At 36.6% G+C, this 14,459-nt stretch overlaps 1 protein-coding gene across 4 annotated transcripts in view; it reads right to left on the minus strand.

The window, feature by feature from the left end:
- LOC106878394 (casein kinase II subunit alpha) overlaps positions 1–14,459 on the minus strand; it is a 68,184-nt gene that overhangs the window by 12,650 nt on the left and 41,075 nt on the right. For 2 of the 4 annotated variants that reach the window (XM_089364859.1, XM_089364857.1), the window contains exons 4-8: positions 6,660–6,710; positions 5,571–5,630; positions 5,365–5,448; positions 2,853–2,963; positions 87–188 (exon numbers count right to left, since the gene is read on the minus strand). In XM_089364859.1, the coding sequence (XP_089220985.1) occupies positions 87–188; positions 2,853–2,963; positions 5,365–5,448; positions 5,571–5,630; positions 6,660–6,710 (408 nt within the window). Of the gene's footprint in view, positions 1–86; positions 189–2,852; positions 2,985–5,364; positions 5,449–5,570; positions 5,631–6,659; positions 6,711–14,459 lie in introns of all 4 variants that reach the window. The other 2 variants (XM_089364858.1, XM_089364856.1) reach the window with 1 other exon arrangement.

Here is a 14,459-nt window from a genome sequence, read left to right on the forward strand (position 1 = left end):
GCAAATGTCTAGATTTTAAAAGGATTCAAAATCCTCTATAAACAAAAAAAAAAAATCAAATTCACTGTTAATGAAAATCTACTGACCTGATCATAATTATCATGACCATGAAAGAATGGCTCTTTTCTGAATATCATACTGGCAAACATGCAACCTAAACTCCACATATCCAAAGAATAATCATACATCTGAAATGCAAGAAAAATTACAGAATTACTCAAGGTTGTCTCTTCTAAGTTTTAAATTCCATAAATACTTCTTTGAGATGTCTGAAACTTGGGACTTAAGGAGTCATTGCTAAATCTTTGTAACATATCAGGACTGTTGGAAAGACAAAGTTGATTTCTTTAGGAATATTATACACAATTTACTATGCCTATTAAGTTTTTTTGTTGTTTTTGTTTTAAATACATGATTTTTAAATAACATCTCATATTTAAAATGGTTTAGTTTCCTCTTTAACACAGAAGCATCAAAAGGATTTGTCTCCTCCAAATTCTAAAATATTTCTAATGAATTATTTTTCAGACCATAGGTGCTTTAAAAAAACAGGTTCACAAAAAAAGCATGTTACAAATTGCTAAGTCCAGTCTAAATGCATTGCTGGATGCGCTAATTGGTACCTGTTAGGCAACCATTTGTATTAAATATGAACATATACACTTTTTAGCTGTCGGTACAATGTTGACTACCTTGAACAGATAAAGCAATTGGTCTAAGCTCTTGCTTCTCATTACAGCAATCCAAATGAAAGCAGACTTTTACAAAACAGATAAACTTTTGTCTTTGTGCTAAGACTACAAACTACACAGAAAGCAAACAGCAACGGAACTGGAATATGACAAAACAGATGCTGAAGAGCCGGTGACATCATCCAAACTGAAAACTCTAATAACACTAAAATGCTTGTAAATCGTACTTAGACATTTTCATTATGTTATACACTGAACCGCAAAAGAAATGTGATTTTTTCAAATGTCATTTTTATATGGTAAATTCTGAAAATTGCAAATTGTGTAAATTGTAAGTGTAAATATTCCAAGGCATGCTGGTTTATGGCTGAGACCTAAATTGTTGGTAACTTTTCAACTTACCCTGAAACAAGACACCAAAATGCAGTGCGTTGAATGCCGTAGGTGGCAGTTACAAACAATTGTCATGAAAACCAAAATGCATGTGCATCTCATGGAGGTTATGGGTATAAAAATCAACTTGAACTGCATCCTTGGCAACTGTAACTTGGACACATATCAGGTATGACCCGATTATCAGCAGCACAAGGAGAACAAGCTATTGGCTAATTGCAAGCTTACTATGTTCATATCAGCACCATCTACCACCCGCAACAGCAATACAGAGCATGCCTGTGGATGGCACCCCCAGGTGATCACACCCAAGCAGGACTGCTTCATCTACCTGCAACACCTCCGTGATTACTTCAGACCAGCCAGCGTTACAGCTCATGAGGCCAGTGGCACTGGACAGTACGACATTGACTGGCTGCCAACAACCTGCGTTGCCGTCGTCCTGCTTGAGGGCCTTTCCTCACTGCTCACCCCCCATCAAGCATGACAACAGTGGGCTACACAGCACCGACATTGGTGGCATTAACAATGAAGGTTGATAGTCTTGTCTGACGAGAGTCGGTACTGCATTTTTCAGCTCGGATGAATGCTACAATGCACGTGTCATGGAGAGAGACACGAGGGATGGCCAAAGCATCATGGTTTTGGGTGCTATGGGCCTAAATCAGAGGAATGGGCCCCATGTGTTCCAAAATGTTGGTGCAGGCAGAGGGAATGGCATTACAGCACAATGCTACGTTGACCAGATCCTAAGATCTCACATCGTGCCCCTCTTTGCACGCCACCATAGCCACATGTTCCAGCAGAACAATGCTCCCTCCCACACGGCCAGCATCACCATGGACTTCCTGCATCGGCACAGCATGAGAACCATGCCATTGCTGGCTCTCAGCCCAGATTTCAACTCAATTGAACACCTGTGGGATGAAATCCAGAGATGGCGGAACCAGGTTGTCCCAAGGCTGACAACTCGTGTGAAACTGGAGGCAGCTTTCCTCAGGGAGTTGGCACAGGTGCCAATGGCTTTTGTGACCCACCTCATGCATGCCATGTACCAATTGTGCATGGCCATTTTGAACACCCAGGGAGGCCATACATAGTATTGAACATGCCCTACAATCTCGATGTGCTGGACCCGCCCACTACCAGGACAGATGACAACAACCCATAGACTATGGTCAAAGTGCATCCAAGAAATTGACTTCATCAGATTTAACTCTGACATAATAGAATTAAAACATATTTCAGTCACACGTTTCTTTTGCAGTTCAGTTTATATACAATTGGTACTTAGCCCCATTATAAGTGTCCATTAGACAATTATACTGCACATACATTCTCTGTATATTTAAAAGACTTTGAAATTCCAGGTCACCCCCCCCCTTTTTTTAATTGTTCTTTAATATTAGACATGCTGGCATTTCAACTCAGTACCATTCCACCTGCTGGGACCCAGAATGGAAACATCAATGCCTAGGATCTAAACATAAAAGCACGTTAGTGAAAGCTCATGAGGTTCCAATGTTTCTAAGAGCAAAAGAAAATCGTTCTCGACATCAGTACCTCAAATACTCAACAACTACCCATGCAAAGATTTCAGACTTCTGAAGTACTTTTTATTTAAATTGTTTTTTAATTGGCACAATCTGGCTTGAATATGATACTTTCGACTATAAAGAATTTTCACAAGTTCCAATAGCTCTGGCAAATTTGCCAATCCCTCAAATAAATACACATATTAAACAGAAGAAATATCTTGACTTTTACCTGATAATCCAATAGAAGTTCAGGACCTTTGAAATACCTAGATGCAACTCTTACATTGTATTCCATTCCAGGATGGTAGAACTCTGCCAAACCCCAATCAATAAGACGGAGCTGTAAATAAACATTGGTTTCCTAAAATCAAATATTTATGGATGCAATCTGCTACAACATTAACTTTAATAACATTAGAATATTTTACGAATGCATTGGGAGATCTTAAGTGCTGAACTGTTATAAAATAAGTTAGGAATCCTATTAGTAAAAAGATTATTATTTAGTTATAATCAACTAATACAAAAAAAAAAAAAAAATAGAAAGAGGGCTTCTACTTCATACTAGTTGGTCATGTTAGGATGGAGGCCTAACAATTACTGCATCAGTAATTCATATTTAGATATCTAAAATTCAAAACTATGCAATCTCCAAACATACACTCACAAATTTTATTTATATTTGTGTTTATGCTCATATATAAGTAATTGAGAGATTAGCAGTTAAGAAAAGAGAGTGAGAAGCAGCTAGCATGGGGGTGGGGTTTCAAATGAAGTCAATTATGTCGGATAATGAAAGATTAAAGAGAAAAGGACAACTATACGGTTTAAAACACTTAATCTCAGCAGTAAACAAAATACAGAATCTGAAACAAGATCTTTTCCCCACTTTTATTTCAAAAAGGTGTTACAATGTTTATAACAAACACAAAGTCAAATGATATGGGATCCTACAGAAGACATCCATTAGGGATTCTATTTATTCTAAATAGCTGTAGTAAAAAAGGTAATAATTCTAGTTATCCTCAATGGCTATTATTTTTGTCTGTAACGACAGTTTTAAAGTGGTAATAGCATAAATAGTTTTGCAGGAGGAGGAGCTGTGTTTTGTCTTGGTTTTAATGGCAGAAGTCAAAAAACTTCTCATATGAAAGCTTAGAAAATATTCAGTAATTTAGAATAACAGGTTAAAAGCATAAATGTTGAAGTAAAAATGTTAACAGACACAGTCCAATCAGCACAAATGCTCAATAATGCCATGTCAAGAAGCTAAAAATAACTAATGGACTAAGTTCACAGGGAAAATCACCAACCTCTGTCATTCAGATTGACCAAATATCCGTTGCACAAACAAGGGAGACTATGTATTCTATTTTAATGTACTGAAAATGCCAGTGCTAAGCTTTCAGGACTTTGTTGACAAAGTAGTGAGTTGTATTGATAAAAAAAAAAAAAAAAAGACATTTCATGAATGTGAACAAAGCTGTCTCCTATTATAGTGAAATAATAAGAGTTTGTCTTTTAGGTTGGGTTCCCACTTTCCCCATGCCCCTGTTTTGTTTGCAAATATAAGCTTTAATATTGCTGCCTTTGTATCTGTATGGGTCAATCATATTTGCAGCACCATAAACTCACCACATCTCTATCTTGCATTACCACTCTAAAGTACATAACTTCAGGTTTTCAATTAACTTGTGCTCGACTTTTCATAAAAAGTTAACATCAAATATTCTGGTTCACGTTCTTCCGTGTATCTATTTATTCCTTACACATGCTTCATAAATTACCTTTCACATGGCCACAGACTTATTTACAGCCTACCTTTACATCATTCTAGCTGTTGTCTTCACATTGCAAACACCCTCAACACTAATCAATTCACTAAATTAACGAACACCTGGGGTGTTCCCAAATTTCTACAATCTATCACTGCATCCAAAATGATTTTGCCTAAGGACTCAAATGAGAACAATTCCATTACCACTTTTATACAACAAAACCAAATAAAAAAAATTAGAATTATACAATAGAAGTAGCTCCAGAGTTGAATTTTTATTTATAAAACATCCCTAACCCTTTTGTTACTGTTGCAGATACACCACATTTGTTTCAATTAATTTTGAAAATAAAGATTTATATAAAATAACTCATCAAGCTGGTATTTGGAACATAATTAACATGACGTTTTGAAAGAAGATTTTAATGGAGCTCTGTTTAAAACAAAGTTTACATCATAGAAACGGGGGCCGTTCCAGGCAGGCTAGTATCAAAAATGTTAACGTGCCATTGAAAAGCCAGAAGCTGCAGTTTTGCATTTAGAGGAAATCCCTTTATAGATATATTGTGTTAAAAGGACACAATAGACATCAGAGCTAAGCAATACAAAAAATCACTCCAAAAGCCACAGCAATGTTATTTCCCCATTGCTGTGGCTTGTCAATGTCATGTCTCAGTGAAAACCCAAAAGAAGCATTTTTTTTTAAAGGAAAAATTCCCTTTTATAGGCATTTCCTTAACAGAAAACAATTCCATGTGCAATGCAGCTCAGACTTAGAATTAGACGTTGGGCATTTTTTCGTTTCTACACAAATCTTCCACTGGTTTTGCTATAATCAAGCAATAGGTTTTTATTTTGAAATATTAGACTTATTCTTTCTACACCAATGAAGGTCCCATCTTGAGATTATATTTAATATACAAAGAAGACAAAAACAAGTTGAAAAAATTTGTATAAGACTAACCTTTCTGTTTTCATGGTCAATCATAACATTATGGGGTTTAACATCTCTATGCATAATCCCCATACTGTGGCAATAATCTAGAGCCTGTTAAAAGACAAGAAATTAACTTAAGAACTAATCACTAAATATTTAAATAATAAAAATAAAACACTATAGAAACAAAAATATTGTGATGTTGCTCAAATATTTCAAACAAAGAAACATACCTTTAATAGTTCAAACATATAGAACCGGATGTCATAATCTGTGAAAGTTTGATATAATATCTGAAAAAGTAATTCAAAAATAGTTTTGTGGTTTAAAAATCAGTGTAAATAGATCTTAGGGGGAAAAAAAAAAACCCCCCAGTTATTTAAAGTATTTATAGAAAAAAGGTAACATCAGAGCGTGAATGTAGAAAGAGCAGGTTTAAATGGTTGGCTATTTTCAAGATTGTTTTAATTAGAAAAACTCAGAAAACTTCATAACAAATGTGATTTCAAATAAATCACAGATTGCCCTATGATATCAGATACTATTTTATTGGTTTCAGTTACTGGACTGTGACCAAGCTGGGATACCACAATCAACCATTCAGTCAATCATTAGTTATTTTTGAATACAGCATTCATTTTATCAATCTTTGTCAAAAGTTACAGGACAAAGATAACAACAGTTACCACATTTGTATTTTTTTTTTAAGTAGAGATCTAATGGATACAATTAATTAACGTTCACCTACAATTGTTTCATTTCAAAAACAAAATTGAAGTTACAAAACATATATAAATATATAATTTTGCATTTTAAATACCTTGTATGGAAAATCAGTGTACAAAGGGTGTATCTTGGATAGAAATATCCCTATAAAAGTTTAGATATCCTTACTGTGATTTTTTATATATATATATATATATATATATATATGTATGTATATGTGCATATGTATACAAGAGCCTATGAGAATTAATACAGTTTTTGAAAGGTGATTTTTTTTTTAATGTTATGGAATCTATTATGAGGATGTTACCAACTTTTGGGGGGGAAGAAGTTTCATTGCACACACAACCACCTGATGCGTATTTCCACCAAGCCAGTTTCATTCAAAACTTATTGGATCAATATGATGTTCAAAGTGTCATGCAGTGGAATCAAACTGACAGCTGAGTGAATGTCGAATGAACTTAACCACACAGCTAGTCAATAAAATCAAAATTTGAAGAATTCTAAATTATCACATTTTTAAGTTGATAAGATAAAAAATACAGGATTTACATAAACTGAAGACATCAAAATATTCTATAAATTGGATTTACCTTGAAGTCTGTGTTGTTCACATGTTCAAATACAAGAGCTGGTATTCTGGACTATAAATAGAAAATAACAACATGGGGTCTATAAGGAAGCGGTTAAAAACATGAAATTCTTTTCTAGGAATTTGATTTACAATGTACACAAATATCATATATTTATTCAAACTGAGCTCCCCAAACAGAACACTAATTATCCATATATCAAATGAAGATGTCCAACAAGTATTCGAGCTATTTCATCCATCTCTCTCTTTCAAACTGATTTCAGTCATTTGAAAGTGGCTATGCTGGTGTCCCATCTTATGGGGTGGCATCGTTTCTGTCAAGCTCAGTACATTTTGTATGTGTGTGGGGGGGAGGAGGGTCATTTATAGGCTATGCTAGGAAGGCATTACAGTTCATGACAAAGAAGTATAACACAATGCCAGAAGATATTTTGGATCTTTTTTAAAACGGGGGTCACATTTTTCATTAATGTTTTACGTAGTGTTTTTGGTACCGAAAGACTTTCAAACTTCGTATACTTATCTATTTTGTGTTATAGAACAGAAAAATATTTTTGTATTCGAATTTATTTCATGTAAAAAATTGTCTTATTTCGATAATTTCAACCAATCACTGACGTCCATTCAGCCGATATACATTAAGTGCCGACTACATAAACAAACGATTCTTCGTTTTATTTGCTTTTTTCATTTTAAATTTGCTTTAACCCTAACCCTAACCCTAACTCTAACCCTAACCCTAGGGTTAGGCTTAGGGTTAGAGTTAGGGTTAGGGTTAATTGTTTCAGAATCGTTTGTTTATGTAGTCGGCACTTAATGTATATCAGCGGAATGGACGTCAGTGATTGGTTGAAATTACAGAAATACGACAACTTTAACATGGAATAATTTATGGATTTCTTTTTTTTTTAAGAAGACTAAGAGAAAAAGATGTTTTATATGACACATTCTACCAGTGCTCCAAGTTTCAAAGTGTTTCGTTAATGAAAAATGTGGCCCCCGTTTTAAAAACAATCCGATATTTTTCCCAATATATATATATATATATATATATATATATATATATATATATATATATATAATAAGGTCTTCAACTTTTAAATTTTCATATTCAAAAGAGACAGAGACTTCAAAGTTGATATATCGATTTATTCACCACTCTATGTTAACATTTCTGTGCCAAACTTATCCAGTGACTGGTCCATTGGATTTTGACATTTGGCACTTCTTCAGGAATGGTTACCATCGGAACAAAACACAAAAAAACACATACATAACGATCATTAAATTATTAAAATCCCGTTACAGTTCATCTTTCTGCTATTATAGGGGAGATAACTCCTTAATTTTCTATTTTTATTGCTCTCCTGTGAATTTCCACTAGATTAATTTTTGTTTATTTTGTTGTACTATACTATATTACCTGTTCCTTTACCCGTATACTTATCCATATATATACATACATACACACATATACATATATATATATATATATATATATATACATATATATATACACACATACATACATACACATACATACACATGAAAAAGTGCCACACCCTAACAGTTGAGGGAACCCGTGGAAGAGGTAGGCCCAGGAAGACCTGGGCTGAGGTGGTGAGGCAAGACCTTCGTACATTGGGCCTCACCGAGGCGATGACTACGGACCGAGACCTTTGGAAATGGGCTGTGCGTGAGAAGACCCGGCAAGCCAAGTAAGATCGTTGCCAGTGCCCCTGGACTGGTTCTTGTGCGGGTGGCACATGAGATGCACCATTTTGAGCGTGGCCGTTGCCAGTACCGCCTGACTGGCTCCTGTAGGATTTTCGAGCGAGATCGTTGCCAGTGCCCCTGGACTGGCTTGTGCGGGTGGCACATAAAAGACACCATTTCGAGCGTGGCCGTTTTCGTGCGGGTGACACGTAAAAGCACCCACTACACTCTCTGAGTGGTTGGCGTTAGGAAGGGCATCCAGCTGTAGAAACTCTGCCAAATCAGACTGGAGCCTGGTGTTGCCATCCGGTTTCACCAGTCCTCAGTCAAATCGTCCAACCCATGCTAGCATGGAAAGCGGACGTTAAACGATGATGATGATGATGATATACATACATCATCATCATCATCATCATCGTTTAACGTCCGCTTTCCATGCTAGCATGAGTTGGACAATTTGACGGAGGACTGGTGAAACCGGATGGCAACACCAGGCTCCAGTCTAATTTGGCAGAGTTTCTACAGCTGGATGCCCTTCCTAACGCCAACCACTCAGAGAGTGTAGTGGGTGCTTTTACGTGTCACCCGCACGAAAACGGCCACGCTCGAAATGGTGTCTTTTATGTGCCACCCGCACAAGCCAGTCCAGGGGCACTGGCAACGATCTCGCTCGAAAATCCTACGGGAGCCAGTCAGGCGGTACTGGCAACGGCCACGCTCAAAATGGTGCATCTCATGTGCCACCCGCACAAGAACCAGTCCAGGGGCACTGGCAACGATCTTACTTGGCTTGCCGGGTTTTCTCACGCACAGTACATTTCCAAAGGTCTCGGTCAGTAGTCATCGCCTCGGTGAGGCCCAATGTACGAAGGTCTTGCCTCAACACCTCAGCCCAGGTCTTCCTGGGCCTACCTCTTCCACGGGTTCCCTCAACTGTTAGGGTGTGGCACTTTTTCACGCAGCTATCCTCATCCATTCTCACCACATGTCCATACCAGCGCAATCGTCTCTCTTGCACACCACAACTGATGCTTCTAATGTTCAGCTTTTCTCTCAAGATACTTACACTCTGACGGGTATTCACATTGACATTACACATCCAACGGAGCATACTGGCTTCATTCCTTGCGAGCTTACGTATGTCCTCAGCAGTTACAGCCCATGTTTCACTGCCATGTAGCATGGTTGTTCGTACGCATGCGTCATACAGTCTGCCTTTTACTCTGAGTGAGAGTCCCTTTGTCGCTAGCAGGGGTAAGAGCTCTCTAAACTTTGCCCAGGCTATTCTTATTCTAGCAGCTACACTTTCAGCGCACCCACCCCCACTACTAACTTGGTCGCCCAGATAGCGGAAGCTATCGACTACCTCTAGTTTTTCACCCTGGAATGAGATAGAAGTTGTTTCCTGTTTGTTTACAGTCTTTATTGCACCTGAACATCTGCCACAAACAAAAACTAACTTGCTAGTTAACCTGCCTTTGATGTTGCTGCACCTCTTATGTGTCCATAGCTTGCACCGGGTACATCTTATAGAGTTACTGCCTACTCCTTTTCTACATACTGAGCAGGGCCATCTACCTGAAGGGGTTTGTGTTTTATCTACCTTCCTACTTATTAGGATTTTGGTTTTAGCTAGGTTGACTCTAAGGCCCTTCAATTCTAGACCTTGCTTCCACACCTGAAACTTCTCTAGTTCTGATAGTGACTCCGCAATTAGGGCAAGGTCATCAGCATAGAGGAGCTCCCAGGGGCAACCTGCCTTGAACTCCTCTGTGATTGCCTGGAGGACTATGATAAATAAGAGGGGGCTGAGGACGGAACCTTGGTGGACCCCTACCTCTACCCGGAATTCATTGCTGTACTCATTTCCAACCCTCACCTTACTGGCAGCATCTCTGTACATGGCTCGCACAGCTCTCACTAACCATTCTTCTATCCCAAGTTTCCTCATTGACCACCAGATAAGGGATCGGGGGACCCTGTCAAAGGCTTTCTCCATGTCAACGAAAGCCAGGTACAGAGGTTTATCCGTAGCTAGGTATTTCTCCTGCAACTGTCTCACTAGAAATAAAGCATCAGTAGTGTTTTTACCTGGCACGAACCCAAACTGCATCTCATCTAAATTGATTCGCTCCCTAATTAGTTAGGCTATGACCCTCTCTGTAACTTTCATAACCTGATCTAACAGCTTGATGCATACACACATACACTTACACACACACACACACATACATATATATACATATATATATATATATATATATATATATATATGCATATCTTTCATATACACACACACACACACACACTTATATGCACTCATCCATATATGCATAATTGCACATACACAAACATACATGAGACATCATGTTGTACTTCATCACATCTTTAGATCATTTATACCAACGAAACGTACTTCTTATGATATGCGTACATTTCAGAACATTATTCTTTACTTTATTGATCAATTTATCCTTAGAGAAGAGTATGTGGTATAGTTCTACCGTACAGAGCGAACAATACTTTCTTCCTCTCTCATATGGCATTGATCTAGCTATTATAGACCATTCTAATGAATACTGTTTATTACTTTCCTTAAGATCCCAGATGTATTTGCTAAGACTAGTTATAAGAATTTAAAGTTATAACAGCAGCAAGGAAATCGTTTATTAGCTTTAAAGATAAGATATGGGTATGGAAAGATACCCCTGGGGCATTTGATGTTCCCATGGGAAGTTCCGACTCAGCCCAAATAGCTGATATGGTGGGATCATTTATCCTTTATGAATTAAGTGATCATTCCCTAGGGTTAGGGGGGGTTTGTATAGAGACGACTGCCTGTTGTATGTTAGGAATTGCTCAAACCAGGAACTACAGAGAATTAAGGGTAGGCTGGCCAGATTTTTCAGCAGAATGGGGATGGGTATAGTTTACGAAGATGATGTCTCAGTAGCAAATTTCCTAGACGTAACAGTAGATATTAAGAATAAAACATATAGACCATACCACAAACCCCTAACGAACCTACAGTATATAAATAAATCAAGTAACCATCCTAGGGCTATCATAGAGAATCTAGTAAAAAATATATCTTTAAGACTCTCCAAATTATCTGCTAACAATAGGGTATTTAATAATAAAGCTAATTTCTATAATGCAGCACTAAATAAGGCAGGATATAGAGAAAGGGTCTCCTATATTGAAAATGATAGCAACGGAATTGAAACAACTGACAATAGTAATAATAATAATAATAATAATAATAATAATAATAATAATAATAATAATAATAAACACAAAGTAAATAAACTAAATAAACCAAGGTACCCCCATAAACACAACATAGGTAACTTAAAATTCTTTAAAAACAATATTAATAACCATGAGGATAATAATAAGGATAATAAAATCTGGCTCATAATCCCATTTGGGAGAAATATCAAGAGTAATCTGATAGCTAAGTTTAGAGAAGTGATAGGTAGACACTTCCCAAGGAGCTCACATTATGGTAAGATTATAAACACACATATAATTAGATTTGGATTTTCAAATACTAGGAACATAGCACAGATAATAGCAGCACATAACCTTAAAATACTTAAGTCTAGAGAAACAGGTAGGAATGAGAATTTGAACAATAATATAAATAGCAGTAATAATAATAATAATAATAATAATAATAATAATAACAATGATGGTAATAATAATAATAATAATAATAATAATGGAGGTTCATTTATTAATAATAGGAGTAAGAACATAATCACAGTAAAGGAGGTAAACCCTAGAAGAATAAAATTTGAAGGACCTAATGCGAAAGTCAAAAATATAATATATCAATGCAAAGTAAAGACTCAAACAGGTACCATGACATACTTGGGGTGCACTTCAGGGCAGGTATGCCGTAGAATTTCTAACCACTTCTCGTGCTTTAGAGATAGGAAGAAAATGGCTAGCACTAGTCTTAGCAAATACATCTGGGATCTTAAGGAAAGTAATAAACAGTATTCATTAGAATGGTCTATAATAGCTAGATCAATGCCATATGAGAGAGGAAGAAAGTATTGTTCGCTCTGTACGGTAGAACTATACCACATACTCTTCTCTAAGGATAAATTGATCAATAAAGTAAAGAATAATGCTCTGAAATGTACGCATATTATAAGAAGTACGTTTCGTTGGTATAAATGATCTTAAGATGTGATGAAGTACAACATGATGTCTCATGTATGTTTGTGTATGTGCAATTATGCATATATGGATGAGTGCATATAAGTGTGTGTGTGTGTGTGTGTGTGTGTGTGTGTGTGTGTGTGTGTGTACATGTATATATATGTGTGTATGTATATGTGTGTATATATATGTGTGTGTGTATATGTATGTACATGTATATATATATGTGTGTGCGTGTGTATATATATATGTGTGTGCGTGTGTATATATGTGTGTGTATATATATATGTGTGTGTGTGTATATATATGTGTGTGTGTATATATATATATGTGTGTGTGTGTGTGTGTGTGTGTATATATATATATATGTATGTATATGTGTGTATGTATGTATATATGGATAAGTATACGGGTAAAGTGTATGTATGCATATGTATACGGGTAAAGGAACGGGTAATATAGTATAGTACAACGAAATAAACAAATAAATTAATCTAGTGGAAATTCACAGGAGAGCAATAAAAATAGAAAATTAAGGAGTTATCTCCCCTATAATAGCAGAAAGATGAACTGTAACGGGATTTTAATAATTTAATGATCGTTATGTATGTGTTTTTTTGTGTTTTGTTCCGATGGTAACCATTCCTGAAGAAGTGCCAAATGTCAAAATCCAATGGACCAGTCACTGGATAAGTTTGGCACAGAAATGTTAACAGAGTGGTGAATAAATCGATATATCGAGTTTGAAGTCTGTCTCTTTTGAATATGAAAATTTAAAAGTTGAAAACCTTATAATATAAATATAAACTGTGAGAACGACCCTTAAGGAATCTAGTTAATGATCCCCTATTCTTATTATTATTCAGGTCACTGCCTGGAATCGAACTTGGAATCTTGGGGTTAGTAGCCTGCGCTCTTCACCATGGATTCTTTCAGTTTCCATCTGCCAAATTCCTTCACATGGTGTCATGTATGTAGGACCAAACTTAAAACCATGTGGTTGAGAAACAAAAACAGCTATGCCCGGGCAGGCATTAATAGCCATAGATATATAATAATGGGCATTCAGAAACTCTTCTTTCGTTGATTACAGTCAATCATATTCATCTAGGACTTGTTTTAAGTTTGCTACTTATATCATCTAGTTATATAGTGTCACAAAGTTATTTTGGGCACTCCACACCTACATTTTATCTTTTTAATCAACAGTTCTCAACATTTTGTAAGTTCAATTTCACTGCAGGACACAGACAAGGGCGTTCTAATACAGCTTTGGGCTGACTAATGCTCTGTGAGTGAACTACAACATGGAAAGGGTGGGGAAACCAAATGTTTTCCTTCCACCTATGTATACAAGCAAATGATTGCAAATCTTGCCATTAGAAATACAATGAACCAAACTCCCAGACCTGCTTTTATGACAGACTGCATGCATCAGGAAGCTCTTGTTTACAAACCAGCTAATGCAAGAGCAATACCAACTCACACACACACGATGGGTTTCTTTCAGTTTTTGTCTACCAAATCCACTCACAAAGCTTTTGTCAGCCTGGGGCTATAATAGAAGATTCAAGATGCGATGCAGTGGAGCCCAAGCCAAAACCATACGGTTGGGAAGTGAGCTTCTTAACCCTCACAGCAGGCTTCCATACAGTTTCTGTCAACCAATTCCACTCACAAAACTTTAATCAGTACGAGGTTTGGATGGGTGACTGTTGCACAAGGTGCCATAGTGGGATAAAATCCAAAATCACTCAGTGAACTCTAGGCTTCTGCACAGTCTCTTCTATGTACTAAATTCCACACAAAATTAAAAATGTCCCAAGACTATGGTAAAAGATGCTTGATCAAGGTGCTGCACACTGAATCAGGGACAACAGGATTGTAAAAATCTTCATTGATTAGTACT

Source organism: Octopus bimaculoides, chromosome 16 (assembly GCF_046866305.1).
Source record: "Octopus bimaculoides isolate indiv1 chromosome 16, ASM4686630v1, whole genome shotgun sequence".
In the NCBI taxonomy this organism is placed as follows: Eukaryota; Metazoa; Mollusca; class Cephalopoda; order Octopoda; family Octopodidae; genus Octopus; species Octopus bimaculoides.